The sequence below is a fragment of the Tachysurus fulvidraco genome, chromosome 17, assembly GCF_022655615.1.
Source record: "Tachysurus fulvidraco isolate hzauxx_2018 chromosome 17, HZAU_PFXX_2.0, whole genome shotgun sequence".
NCBI classification, from domain to species: domain Eukaryota; kingdom Metazoa; phylum Chordata; class Actinopteri; order Siluriformes; family Bagridae; genus Tachysurus; species Tachysurus fulvidraco.
In genome coordinates this window covers 8,708,253-8,723,924 of record NC_062534.1, presented here as the reverse complement: position 1 = coordinate 8,723,924, position 15,672 = coordinate 8,708,253, and the positions used below count along the sequence as shown (strand labels likewise).

Sequence of the window (15,672 nt, the reverse complement as noted above, 5' to 3'; positions counted from 1 at the left end):
CCCAGAGGAAACCCCCGAGGCATGGGGGGAACATGCAAACTCCACACATAAGGTGGAGGTGGGAATCGAACCCCCAACCCTGGAGGTGTGAAGCAAATGTGCTAACCATTAAGCCACCATGCCCCCCTTAACTTTTCCACGACATTCTAATTTATTGCGATGCACCTGTATAGTATACAGTCATTGGTTACACCCATAAAAAGAAATGCTTTTCTAAAATAAGCATTCTTATTGATATTTAATTCCTTCCATTTTCTTTCTTCTTACTAAGGTACGGGAAGTTATTTATATACATCAGCTATACATCAGCATGTATGTAAGTTTACTCATAATTTAATAATGTATTTAAGATTACTCAACATTTCCTGCCTCTGTTTTAAATGTGAGAATACACTAGTTCCCCTATAATAACTTAAGCATCAAACAAAATTAACTGATACTAGAAGGAATGAATTTCTATCTTTTTTCATTGTCATGCAAATTATATTAACACTTATCTGTCTGTTTCTACACCAGCACCACTTGGAGAGTCCAGACAGTGAGCTATATATCTGCTCTTGTTGATAGTTTAACTTCTCTCCTTAAAATCAGTATAAGTGACAAAATATTTATATTTTTCAGGCCCTAGATAAATATAAAGAGGAATTTTGGTTGGACATTCTCTCATTTTTGTATCATTCTAACATGCTTTTAGAGTTAGGGTATAAGATGTAGCGTTGAACTCCTCTTACATAGTTGCATATTTTCTGCACACCCAACAAATGTCAGAATAAAAAGCAACCAAGTGGGTATGGGTAACCCTGAAGCTGTTTGTAGGACATCCATAGCCTATACACTGAGCTTTACAGATCAGTTAAGGCCAAAACTGAACCATGTTGCTAGTAGCATCATGGGGTACTTTTTATCTGGCAAACTAGTCAGACTAGCACTGAGTCAGAGTTGAAGATAAGATGGATGGAGCCTAACAGAGCAAAATCCTTGGGGGAAAAACTTGTTCAAGGCTGCAAGAGACTTGAGCCTGGGGAGGAGGTTCACCTTTTGCAATTACATTGGAGTGGTTCCAAACTACAATGTCTTACAGTGGCCTCAATCTGATAGAAAATTTGTAGTATGAATCACCAGTGATCTCCATCCAATCTTGAGCCAAATATGAGGAATCAAATGTGAAGCAAACTTTTTTTTTTTTGCTTTTTTGTTTTACTAATCTGTAATATATTGCACCTTTAAATGTTAGAAATATTATTTACATCAAATGGCAAAATCCCAGTAAAGTCTTTTTGACTTCCAAGCTTTGACACTACAAAATGTTGAAAAGATCACATGGGCAAATATTTATGCAAGGCACTGGGTATATTCAGGACCGCATATTTTATGTAGCTGATACAAACGTCTGGGTCATGAGAGGATGTCCAAAAAGTTTTAAGCATGTAAGTCTGCAGTGTGTTAGTTTCATAATCTGATTTACAATATGCAGATTTACAGAAGCAGAAAAAAACAATATATAATGACTCATAGAAATAACAGAAACACATTCATATTTAATTATATATATGTGTTTAAGGACTATGAGTTTTGCTAATCAAGAAATGGAGTAAAATAAAGTCATTGGATGGCTGGTAGAAATAGAAGTAATTTATAATCAATCAGAATAGGCACAAGCCTACACAATAATCTTAAATACAAAAGTTGTTTTCAACTTTTTAGTTTAGACAGATGTTGACCTGAGAAGTTACAAATTTGTGTTAAATGAGCAGAGTGGAAGTGTTCTGGAGATCAAGAACTGCCTATTTAATTCTAAATGCTGCAGACAAGGAAAATGAAAAAACGGCATACAGTGCACCCACGTAACAAATGTTCATTAGGCCTGTGATTAAGAACAGCATGAGAACTGCCATGGTTCAAATCTTCAAGTCAAGCAACTAAAAAGAGTTGGGCAGCTAAAAAAAATAGTGACAGGACAAATGTTGACAATTTCCAAAAGCAGCATTCAAAATCTCATTTTAATTTGTATATTTACTCCATAAACATTATTACAAAAACTCAGCAAATTACCAATATTACATTGTCACCATACAGGCGGGTTCACAAATATTTAAAACTTTTGCAACAGTTACAACATAAACCAAAAAATACTAGAATAATTTACATGAAAAAATCTAAAAAACAGCAAATAGTTCACAAATTAGATTTTTGTCTTCATTTTTCTTCAATTATGTATTTGTGTTTTTCCACAATAACACAATACTCCCACAACAAGGTCAATTTCGTCGTACAAAACTCCCAACAAAAATGTCGATAATGTTTTTTTTTTAGGTTACTCGATATTTTGGTTTTTAAAACCAGAAACCTTTTTATTATCATCCTTTCCACTGCCTGCATAGGCACAAAAAAGGTTACTCACACATACTAATACTTCACAGCACTTTCTAAGAAAAATATACACTTACAAAATATGTTACAAATTGGCACGGAGAAAAATATACAGTATTTTTTGTGTCAAGAGTTTGTTAAGAATCCCTCTAGAATCAACTCTAGACAATATTTATAAAGCTCAATAATCTTTTCAGTCAAAAAGTAATCCAATTAACGTCAAATAATTATGGTGTGGATACATCAAACATAACCATATATTATACATTCATAAAGAGAGGATTAGAATTTTCTCTTGTTTATAACTATATATATTTAGATATAGTCATATCAGGGAGGAGAACATTTGCTTTCTTAGCACCAGTAAGAAGAGGCAGCTCAACAGTGGCACACTGTACAAATCTCAAAGAAATACATTCAATTGAAAATAGGCAGAAATGAAAGAAGGCAGGCAAGAGGGCATGGCAGCCCATGTGCAGTTTTTTCCATCACCAGCATGTCCTGGTCCTTAATTATGGCATGCTAGACAGAATGTAGAGAGGCAAAAGGACACAGGGCAAAACTGAGCAAAAAAATGTTATGTTGAAATGTTGCAGTAATGAATGAGAATACTTTTTAGGCATTAAGGCATTTTCCATATCCCTTGTCCCTCCAAATATTTTCTAGAATATTACTTACTTTTAAATCAAATGTGGTAAATACAGTGTCATACACATATACTCACCACCCATTTTAATAGAAACAACTATATCCATGCAATTATCCAATCATGTGGCAGCAGTGGAAGTTGTAAAATCATGATACTGGTCAAGAGTTGCAGTTAATATTCACATCAAATATATGATTGACTTTAACCTTGGCTTTTTGGGGCCAGACAGAATAAACATTTGAAAAACTAAAGAATTTGCAAATATGTCAACATTAACTAAGCTATTAACCTGTTTATGCATTACACTCCATTATGCTCCAACCTGATTGGCTGATTGGATAATTGCATGAATAAACAGGTGTACAGGTTTCCCTAATTGGCTGGTGGGTGTAAAAGGATAAGTCAAGGTCAAGGTTTCATTTTTGTACTCCCCCGACATGATATTAGTGAATATATTTGTATATATGTAGCAACAGGTCCTGGTTCTTGGCTTAGTTGGCCAATACACAAGATATTTGAACATTAATCATTTATGAGTGAAACATTCATAGTTCAAATTCCAGACCAAGCCCAATTGGCCTATTTATACCAACACCTAGTGCACAAATATTTCCATTCAGATGTTCCATTCAGATGATACGTAAATAATTTATAGATGATAATGACCATGTAATTGCAAGATACTGTAATTATTTCTGTACCACTGTTAGACATGTGATATGCAAAGTAAGGAAAATTTAATTCAGATACAACAAATTTGTGGACCTTAAATGCCTTACATACTTCAGAGGCAACAGGTCTTTGTTTGCTGTGGAATACTGTTAATTTTGCTAATAAGCAGTAGACATTTATGATAACCAATTATTATCAACCAATAAAGGCAAAATGAATGCCCAAGTTCTCAGACACCTTGACCGATACTGTTGGCTATATACTGTATATATATGCGTGTGTGTGTGTTCAAACTACATTTTTAACCAACCCACTTCAAGCTTTCTACATATTCCACCCTGCACAGTTTGCTGTGTAAAACATTGATAATGTGTAAATCCCCAAAACTTTTAAAAAATAACAAGAAGATAGAGGGTGTCATGCATGCAGATTCACACCCTGTAGCAATTTGGTGTCACCAATTTGCCTACCTGCACGCTTTTGAAGGGATAGAAAGAACTCCTATATACCTAAACAAAACTCCATATAGACAATGACGCGAGCTCAGAAGAAAACCCAGGACCTTGGGGCTGAACGACAGCAGTGCCACCCATTGTGCTACCATTTAGCTTAATCATTTTCAAGAAATTTCTTAAAAGTGTATCTCTCTGTCTAACTGAGCAGATTATTGTCTTGACACACAATAATCACACAATAATGATTATTGTATTGATACTTGAAATAATTTCCTACATACATACTTATTATGTAGGAAATTATTTCAAGTATCAATACAACATGGACCAATTTGGACCTTCAAAAATTAGTGGTCATAAGCTTCCATTATGTGTTTTTTTTTTTGTCCATGTAGTTCCTGAAGTAGAATATGAATACCAAACATTTTAATCATACCGTTGCATTTGAGATTTTTGTACATTTTCATCTTTACTTAACCTTCACACATGTGAATTATGTGAATTTCTCCAAAGGTATTCCTTTTGATTTCAGCACTCATTTAAAATAACCTGAAACAGGCATTCCCATGAATTTGAGTAAAAAGAATCACATAGTCATTACCGTGCTTAGCCTTAAATGTCAGTATGGTGTCCTTCATTGCTCAGAAGGGACAGTGTCCATATCTTCTGATGTGATTTTCATCATTCCTTGTTTGTCTTTATTTTCAAAGACACATAATGCTGAGGTAAATTGATTTTGGCAAGTCAGTGGAAAGAAGACAGTTCGGTCTTGTTGTTTTGGTTATGTGAGTGGCTATGTACCACTGTCAGCTGCAGGTGCTCTTCACAATCTAGGAAAAATCTGGAATGTTAACTCTCACAGTCTTGAAAGGGTACGACCAAAAATCTTATGAGTAGTAAATTCAACAGCCAGTATTTATATGAAATAAATTTGCACAGAGTTTACATTTGGCACATTGATCTTTAGAATTTGTGTTGTCATTAAATAGTGCATTTCTGTACAGGGACACCAAAAAAGTGATTTTCCATGGCTTAAAAATGTCCCTCTAAGATAAGTTCCAGTAATACTCCTGTAAAAGCATAGTAAAAGCATAAAAATGAAAATTATAATTCCATGCCATCAGTACAAAAAAATAGGACAAAATGTAAATCTGATATGTCTTTGATACAAAATGGTCCCAATATGTGCTATTGATGTTTTTAGGGCCTACAAAGGATGTTGCTTATCCAAGAGAGCAGGATGAGCATTTTGAATTGAAAAAGTCAGACAGTATGGGGGAGAACGCAAGATAAGGTTATCCTGATTTGCATACAAAACCTAATCGGGGAGCTTACTCTACACAACAGCATTTTTATCCAAATAGCTACGTTTCAAACAAAGAAGTATAATAACACGTTTAGGGTAGCAAATTTAACTTTTCAAAATGGCTCCCAAGAAGACACATTGCATTTATGAAGGGTTTTTTTTTTTGTATCTTCAGACAAAAAGAACCAAAACAACTACAAGGAAAAATTGCAAAAGCATGAAGAAAATGCAGCCATGGTAGGTTAAAATCTCAGTCAAGCCTTGCACAATCACTCAATAGGTAGTTTGTAAGTACATGTAGTTTCTCATGCAAGATATCTATATCTTCTTCAGAGGGCCAAAATAAGGAGGTTGGGTCAAGGGTAATTTCCATGCATCGCTGGCTTTGAGTCTGTGCGTGTTTGCCAGGGATTAAGGGCTGAGCAGGAAGTGGGGGAAAGTGAGGAACGTGCATCAGCAGCTAGTTACAAAATATTACCTCAGTTTTTCAAATGAGGTCATCAATGCTATGTCCTTATTTGGGTCAGCTCGCTTGCCTTTTAGGTTTTCGATGCGAGGGAATTTTGCACTGGTTTTGTGGCGGTACATTTTTTTGTGTGCAGGTCCATTTATGCCTGGTACCCCAAGATTAGACTTATCAAAGATGTTACAGCCCAGAGCCAATTGGGGGAAAAGGGGATGAGAGGCATTGAACTTGGCTTGATTTTTGCCACATTTTCCCCCTCCTTTCTTGCCTTTTGTACCTTCAGCAGACACAGTACCTTTTTTCTTGGGCTCAGATGAGGTACCTGCCAGGATTTTGAGAGTCTTTAACTTTAGACTATTTGCCTCTGAGGGTAAGCAGATGTCTGTTGCAGGGCCCCATATTGGCTCAATAGAGGTCATCATGAAACGCTGCACTTCAGCCATCCCTGATACTATGTTAGAAAGGATGTTGGATGGCTCTTCAAACTCTCGCTGGTCATCTGTGTAACTGTTGGTCTCTGACCAACCAATTCCTGTCCAGTCCTCAGAGCTGCTTTCTGTCAGCTGGTGTGTCATACACTTTGAGTCCCCGAGCTGTCCTTTAGCTTTTTCATCCAATAAGGCTTTAAGCTTTTTGGATGCTCTTGAATTCTGTCGTGGGGTCTTGACCTTCTCGCTCTTTGCAGCTTTTGGTTTGGATGCTTTGCTTTTTTTAGCACTTTGTCCTGAAGTTTGCTTGTTGCTGCTTTTCCTCTTTGAGCCTTTTTTCCCGCTGATCAGGTCAGCACCTTGCTCATCAAAGTCAGTTTCATTCATTGACTTTTTTTCCAAGCTTATATGGTTGTCATTATTAGAACTGTTCAACTGATACTGGTGGCTATCTACTGCAAATCCACCCATGTGTTCTTGGTGTTCTATCATACTGCAATTCCATTTGACCTCTTGAGCACCCTCCAATGTCAGCTCAGACCCATTCTGTAGAACCTTAGGATTTCCCATTATCTTCAACTCCCGCCATGTGACCTGCGGTGACAAGTTGGGTGTCTCAGGAGGTGAGAGCTCTGACAGTGATGCATGTCTGAATTTATCTGGAGTGAAATTGGAGATATCCAGCAAGTCTGTTGACTCCCTCAGTGGTGTGATTGCATCAATGCTCTGCTGAATCACCAGTTTGGGACTACAGTGGGCCAGAAAGTTCTCGTTCACATCATTCTCGCCATCTTTCTCACAAGATTTGAGACTTAGAGAGCTGTAATTGCTGGAAGTAGCTGACAATGAGCCAACTGAGTCAAAACTTATGAGCCTTCCATTGTCACTGTGCAGTGTCCCTCTTTGAAACTGTAGCTGGCCTTCCACACTGGGAACTTGACATACTTGGAAATCTGATTCAGGTGGCAGTGTTTGCTCAGGCATGTAATTTTTTTCATAAAGCATTCTGTTGGTATCCAACCCCAACTGACTGTACCCTGGAACTGCCAGGTTCTCTGATATCGGCATGGTAGTAGGGAAGTTGTTGGGAGCCTCTGTCAAAACCGCTGCCTCAGGGATATCCGTAGTGAAATGCTGATTTGGATCAAGCTGGGTGTGCCACATTTGGGTGAGACTGGGGCAGTTCTGAGGAGACTGTTGGAGTTCTGATTCAGAAGGTGGGGAGAGTACACAGCTTTGGGCAAGCTGAAGAGAAGCAAACTGCTGCTCTTCCAATGAGATACCCAGAGATTGTTGCCTGGTATTGTTGTTCTGCTGAGAGAAAAAAGAGCCACCAGAGCCACCCAAGGATTCAGATGCTTCCAACAATGTCTGCAGATAGCCTCCAGGAATAACAGACATTCCTGCAGCCACATCATCAGATGACGTAGCTTTGTTATATGAGCAGGTGTTAGACATGAAAACTACTTTTTCAGTGGTCTCAGCTGTATGGCTCTGAGGACTGTGTGCAGATGAGTTGATCTCTGTTTGGTTCCCACCTCCAAGAGTGTCCTTGTTTTCTGTCACAGCACATGTTTCAGTGTTGTTTGTCTTGCTTTTACTGTTCTCTTCGATTTTTTTCAGTTTCTCACTTCTGAGTCTTGCTTCACTTTTGAATTTCCGGATTCTGACCATTTTATTCCCTATTCTCCTCTCCTCCCTCTCTTGTGATCTGCTCTTTGGGGTAACAGTGGGTATGATGTCATCTTGGTCCAATGACAATGTATTCGAACAAGTGGGGTTTGATATTGTTAATGGCCTTGCTGTGGAAGCTGTCTCTTCTTTAGACCCAGATTCCTGCCTCACATCAGAGTAAGACTGCTTGTGGGGTGATTGCAGCACAGCTCGAATTCTCTGAAACCTAAGTCTGTTTGCTAGTTTGTGTTTCCTTTTAGGATGTCTAGAACTAAATGGTTGATTCTGTAAGTGTTGATCTGCATGCAGTCTAATCTGTTCTTCATGCTCCCTCTGTTTCTTCTGCCAAAAATCCTTCAGAGGAGCCAGTTTTTCATATTTATTAATTGCGTTCTCATTTAAACTTATTGTCGTGACTGTTGGATCAGTTTTGCCTAGCTTTACACACATGCATTTTTCCCCTTTGAACCTGTTGACAATTATATATTTAATTATCACAGGTGGCTCTTTGCGAGAAGATTTTCTTCTCTTTTTAGGGCACCAGTCATCATCCTCTTCCTGTCTTGGACCAGAAGGCGCCTGTTCACGCTTTTCATTGTTTTTTTCACTTTCAATGGAATCAACATCATAAAGGTAGTCATCACTGTACCTGACTTTTCTTTTCGCTCTTAATCCGTAGTTTAGTGGATTAGAAGAGCAAACATTCTTTTGTGAAAATATATTTCTATCTTTGCTCTCATGAAAAGTGTCAATGGAAGACCCAGTGCTAGAGCTGTCATCACTATAGTCTTCTGAGTCTTCAGTGGAGTTGCTAGAATCAATAAAGTAGTTCATTTTTGGACTGTAATCCGATGCCCTCTCTAAGGAGCTTTCACTGTCATTTTCTTTATGTTCATTCTCGAGTGCAAGGTCTTCAGGTTTAGGTAAGAGCTCATCTGCACTCTTCTTTACCACACTGTCAGCACTTTTTGTAGAGTTTACCAGAACACTGGGAAAAAAGTTAAACTGTGTTTCCTCCTGCAGAACATTTGTCTTTTCCCTCATGTTGTCCTGGAAAGACTCATAGCGGATTTTCAATGAGCACATGTCACTGCTCAAGGCAGAATCATCATCGTCGTCAAACATATAGTTATCCACATCCTCCTCTGAGAAAAGATTTACGGAGAGCTCGTTTCTTGAACATAGGTCCAGTAATTCCATTTTGCTCTCACTGATAAAAGACTCGATGTAACCCCAGTCCTGATTTGAAGTGGGGAGCAGACCATCCTCTCCATTGCATTTGTCCAGCAGAAGTCCTTCATACATATTTCTGGATGTCTGGTCTGGGTCATTTTCTGATTTATCTAAATTCTTTTTCTCACCCAACTGGGATTTGGGCATGGGAAAGCTCAAAAGCTGGTCATCCAGAAGCTGCTCTGAGCAACTGCCTGTTTCACTGAGGCCCATACACTGCATGTTGGCGATGGAGCAAGCATCATACTCACGGTTCATGTCCGTCATTTTCAGGTTGATAATGGGCTCATTATCCAGTGCATCCTTGGTCTCAATGATACAGCCCAGGCAAGGGCGGCTTTGCTGGATTAGGCAGTCCTCTGTCATCCCAGATATGCCCATTGGCTCCATAATGGTAAGGGGTGGTTTATTACTTTCCTCTGACAGGGACCAGGGATTTACATCCTTGGTAACGCAAGCTGTGAGGGATATGGCACAGCTGCTGGACTCATCAGTAGGCTGCTCAGGAGCCTCAGTTTGAGTATGTGGTGAGGGTGGGCTTGTGAGGCAATACTCTCTTAAGGCCAGTGCTACTCTGTGGCCATCTGAACCACCTCTCTGGGCACTCAATACAGCAACTGAGGAGGATAGGGGAAAGGTGTTATCTGAAGCAGCATACAGCTTTAGATTACCTCTCAGCTCACATGATCCTACACAAGGAAAGAAAAAAACAGAATATCAGCACCACATAATAAAGATATGACAAAGAAACAACAACATTATTTGATCAGAAAACATAATCAAAAAAGTTTAATCATTGAATCAATATAAGGACATATTTCTTTGTACACAATATGGCCAAAAGTATACAGTATGACCAATATGGACACCTGACTATCATGCCTACAGTATATATGGTGCGTCAACTGTTGCCATTTGGAAACACACAATTGTCTGAAGAGTATTTGTTTGCTATAGCACTAAGATTTCGCTTCAGTTAAACTAAAGGGCCAAAACATGTTCTAGTATGACAATGAACACAAAGACTTTAGGATCCTCCTTTAGGATGAAACAACTTTTGGTCCATCTGAAAACAGATGGTTGTATGAGAGCAAGCAAAACAATCATCCAACCATCAATGACCACGCATGGACAAATATGATGAAAATACCAGGAACATGATGAAAAGAGTTTGTTTTGAAAGATGGTCATGTCCTAAACCAGTGTGAAAACACAAAAACAACAAAGGTTCCAACAATGTAATTGTACCTTTAACCTGCTGTAGTAATAAAAAAAAAAGACTTTCTCGTGCTTATCAGGGGATCCGTATAAAAACATGCTTAATTCCTTTAAACACACTTTGTATTGAGTTGATACTATATAGTTGTGAAGAAGTAACATCCCACTATCAATTTATAATCCCACTATCCAGTATCAGGTTCCTGTCAAGTTTTCTTCCTTATGTTGACTCATGATGATTTTCTTTGACATTTTCACTTTTGCCCTGCTCATTTTGGAATGTAAATGTAATTTATGTACATTTACGTAACTGCCTTTTGTGTATTGTTTTGTAGTGTTTTGTATCGTTTTGTCTTGCAATGTTTGCACCAGGTTGCTCGGATGCACTTTACGTTGCTACTAACTTACTTAAGTCCTTAGCTCTGTGTTGTTCTATGTGGCTCTGTCTTTGTTTTATGTAGCACCATGGTCCTGGAGAAACATTGTCTCATTTCACTGTGTACTGCATCAGCTATATATAGTTGAAATGACAATAAAAGCTTGTTGACATTTGACTTGACTTGAACATCTCTGAGCACTGGTCATAGATAATGGCCTTATTTTCAACAGGATCTACAGCCAAATCTTCTTGAGCTTTGAAAGCTGGCAGATATAATACATCCACCCTTTTTTCATGAACACTGTGTTAAAACTATAAAAATATTTTTTCCTCTTTCAAGACCACGAACTGTACTCCATTTTATTCTTTTACACAATGAAATGCAATCCATGTTCGTGACAATTCATCTAATGTAACAGTTTTAGTTGTTATGTATTGGACTCGACTTTGCATGTTCGTCCAGAATCCTCAGCTGTTCCAACAGCCGACTGCTCCTCTTTCTGCCAAGCTGTGGAGCAGAGTATCACTGGGAGTTGACAGAAGCTCACTAATTGGTTCTGACACTGGAGGGTGAGAGGGAACTAGCATCACATATTTTTGCTTGCTCTCAAATAGCTGAAACATTTAAGAGTTTACATAAAAAAATAAATAAAAAAATAGGTTTTTGAAACAGTTGTTATTTTTTATTCTATGAATATCAGTGTATGTTCTACAACTGTGTAATTTTTTTTACAGTCTCTAGTCAGACATAAAGCAGCATATGGTGTTACCCTGAATTTTGGCAATAGGTTACAATGTCCTGAGCCTTACATTGCCAACACAGTTTACGCTAGACACACAGTAAGGTGAACAATTTAAACCTTATTTCACTGTTAGGATTTAATTAAATACTCTATCTAATGCCACACGTGCACAGAACTAAATATTGCTGGTTTATTAAAATGGTCTGGATCCAGGCTGGTGGTGGCATCCCCAGGCATTTGCAATTTGTAGTCAGTCTCCAATCACCAGGCCAGGATGGTTTCTGCCAGATAGCTCTGTGAATAAATGACCACATGCCTGCCTGTTTTCAATTGGCAGGATGAAGGTCCTTGCTTATATGCTTGTATTTAGTAAAGCAAGTTTCTCTTTCAATGATTTGAATTTGGACAAAAATTAAGCATGTCAACACAAACCAACAGGCATTTAAAGCATTATAACTCGGGTGCTCACAAACCTTACCCCATCTTCTTACGCTGAAATATTTACAAATGTGAATACATTCTGAGATGTCAGCAGGACGTCTACAGCTGGCACAAATTAAAATCATGTTGGCAATTTCCCAATAACTTTGCACAACAGACGTGAAATGAAATCTGCAGTGAACTAACACTGTTTTCTTTTTTGACATTTCCAGTATCTCCCTCGTTTTCTCATCCTGCACTACACAACACCAAAGCACTTAAATTCCAGGGGTGTAGAGGACATGTGAGTAAGCAACTAGCAGCATTTGTTAAAGCAGCTGCCAGTCTGGTCCTTAATGGCCTCTGGCATTTGTGAATGGTGGCGAAAGATCGATTTATCCACACCAGATTTTAGTAAATGAGTGCCGACTTATTGGAGTACGATTCATCACCGGTCCTCTTGGATCCAGAGTTCAGGGATGCTGTTTTTCACTTGGTCAGGGTGAGGACTTGCAGTTCCAGTACTTATCTTTACGACTATGACAGTGGGGTTGGCTCAGTACTTAGCTCCAAATCCCTCATCTGGAATCAAGTAAGGGGCTGCTCATGATAAACTAAAGCCTGACAGGCTTATAGTCCTGGCATAGAGACGCTACCTGCACTGGAGCATATCACTGTATGCCAGGTGAACAAGGGAGCCAGTGAGCTAAGACTAGAGACTAATGTCACAATAAGATAAATCTAGGCAGGAGAAAGTGGAATGTCATGGGAGCTGCACTGCCTCAAAGCTTATTTATTTTTTGTTCTTCATTTAACAAAAGAGCAATAGCCACAATCATCCAGAATAGACACAAAGCTAAGACTTTGCCTTTGGGCTCATAGATGGCACAGAGCTAAATGCTAATTTGGTCATGAGAAAAACTGCGTATTAAGTGTCACATATGAGATGTTTCTAATCAGAGTAATTTTTTTGTCTTACCAGTCTGGTCCAATGCATTAGTCTGCACTGAATTCAAAGCTGGCACAAGGAGACCGGTCTCCTTTAGGACATCCATCAATGAGATAGGGCGTCACTCCGCTTGTGCATCATCTTCACTGTCCCACCTATATAGAGAAGCAAACAGGACTTGACATATCATTTTCTTAGTGAACATGTCCTTTGGCTACTCTGGCAACTATGTAAATAAGCTATTGTTTGAGAGTAAAAAGAGTTTATTATTTAATTAATTTGTTTAACTTTAGTTTTTTACTGTAACATGCCTGAGTCACTTGCAGTATTATCTTAAGTTTTGTAAATATGTATCTACCATCACCAAGGTAACACACTAAAACATGTTCCAATCTATTTCAACTTGATATCATAGCTGTTAACCCTAGGAGCGTTGCCATTTAAATATAGATTTCAATTTATTATAAATAAAGCAGCTGGGAACCTTCACCTCCTAATGTGTCAAATTAACATGAACTGGAGGACTGAGGTCTAGCCATTACATATAAAAAGTCAGGTCAGCTGTAGCAATAGGATGGTTATAAAAAATGGAGATGAAGAGATTGTGCTTATAGAAAAAAATGGACGTGAGCAGAGGTTTATGAGCAGAGAAGTCAGCCACAGGGCTGAAATAATACAGTTTGCACTGTGCATTGTGTGTGCTGTCAGTGAAGGCTGCCTAAAGCGGTGGATAGCAAGAGAGGCCCTCTGCAGTTGTGCAGTCATGCACACAATGTATTAAATGTCAGTTGAGGGATGTTGATTGCATGAAATAGCATCCCTCTGGCTTTTTGCATTCAGCTGAAGCTGAAGCTAAACCAACATCCAACAATGTGCCCATGGCACCCAAGCACAGGAAATCCTTCCATAATTGGCTTTGTGTTGAGCTGGCCTGTCACTCAACTTTTTTTAATGCTGTGTTTCTTTAACCTTTACTTAACTAGGATAGCCAATTAAGAACAAACTCATTTGAATGAATTAGTTATAAAAAACAGTGCCTTGCCCTTCCTGTAGCAACCTTTAAAATGTCCAATTTGCTACTAATTTATTAGACATGAATTTTAGAGCAGTTATAAATGCCAAACCTTTTTTTACAATGCTTTGCAAAATAGATCTTCAGAGTCTACAGTTATACAGTTTGATAATAAACCTTAACGTTAATTATCATTAATAACATTAAATAGATGCTTTTCTATTCGTCAAGATTTGAATACAGGAAAATGAATTGTGGGACATCATTTCATTCTCCAGTAGAACAATAGATGAGACACAGTGTGGGCACAAGTGGGCAATTCCTTTGCACATAGAGTCGCAGTGGGTCAGTGAGTAATTACCATGTTGTGTGTGGTAAGCCTCGTCTTTGGGCAGAAATTCAATTATGCTGTTTTTTACATTTGTATTGCTTCTAGGGAGGAAGTATACACTTAGAATAATCACTAAAAGAGACAGCACAGAAACAAATCTGAGTTCTTGACTTCACAACAAGAGCGAGTACTGTGCTGCTGATGACAACAGGAATCACAGAGATGGGGCCTTTTGGAGGGGTTTTTTTTGGCACATCAAGATATATTTATGTGCCAAGTATAAAAAATGAGTGCAGGACCACCATACTGATTTTTTTGTTTTTTTTGACTGTTCTGAGACATTATATTTGCATTAATACCAAGATCTGAGACCATATGTGACAGTAGGCTATTGTATTCTAATAAGCAGACAGAACTTATGAATTTCAAAAATATACATACAAACCGAAAGCAGGCCACACAAATATTTTCTCTGAGATTGCTATTAAAAATGTCAGAAGAAGTATTACAATATAAATAATGCAATAAAACATCTTATGGTGTTTAGCTTAGAGCATGAGAATGGCTACACGAGGACTGAGGACTGCACAGAGCAGTATCAGCGAACATGGTCTTCACAATTGAGTGCAAGGTGCCATGAATTGCATGCACAACAGGTATTTTTGAGCATGGAGAGCTGAAATGAGAGTGCAGGGAAACTGTCAGGTGTGAGAGCACTTCAGTAAAGTGAGCACTGAGACATGCATGCTTCCTTTACTCAGGAGTCAAGGTGCATATTACAGTACAGCACTCATTTTTAATGACAATGTTCTCCGACACTGCGCTATGTGCTCAGGCTGCTTTCCCTCACACATCAAGATACATATTAAACGCCATATCATCTGAAATATACACTAAATACATTTACATACTGGCACACTGTCCACGAATTCCTATTTTTAATACTTAACATCCTCAGACTGACATGTAATGACTAAATGACAAATACTGTTTGTAGATGTTTGACCAGCATCATCCAGAAATGCTCAATGGCATATAAAATAACCCTGATATTTAACAGAACAAGAAGCATGAACAGGGTGAATTAAAGGGATGATGGCTGATTGTGTGATAGTGCAGGAAAGCGTGCCTTAAACGCAAAGCTAACAGGCCTGGACAGCAGTGTGATTCATTCAAGTGGGCCCTGAACTCATTATCCACAAAGCCTGCCATTTAGACAACCAGGCGCATGAAACCCGCTCAGCCCTTCACTTCCACATCCGTAATTACCATCCCGGCTTCTTGTTCATTCATAGCTTCCCTCGTGTGACGAATAGTGTTTGAGTGTCCCTGTCATGATTCATACACACATCTACAATAGCACCAGC

The 15,672-nt window shown here is 38.5% G+C and overlaps 1 protein-coding gene across 1 annotated transcript in view; it reads right to left on the bottom strand.

Annotated features, from left to right (window-relative positions):
• Positions 1 to 1,573: 1,573 nt before the first annotated feature.
• nexmifb (neurite extension and migration factor b) overlaps positions 1,574 to 15,672 on the bottom strand; it is a 57,411-nt gene continuing 43,312 nt past the window's right edge. The window contains exons 2-3 of the mRNA XM_027135555.2: positions 12,993 to 13,117; positions 1,574 to 9,942 (exon numbers count right to left, since the gene is read on the bottom strand). Coding sequence (XP_026991356.2) covers positions 5,927 to 9,942; positions 12,993 to 13,068 — 4,092 coding nt within the window. The 5' untranslated portion in view covers positions 13,069 to 13,117 and the 3' untranslated portion in view covers positions 1,574 to 5,926. The remainder of the gene's footprint in view (positions 9,943 to 12,992; positions 13,118 to 15,672) is intronic.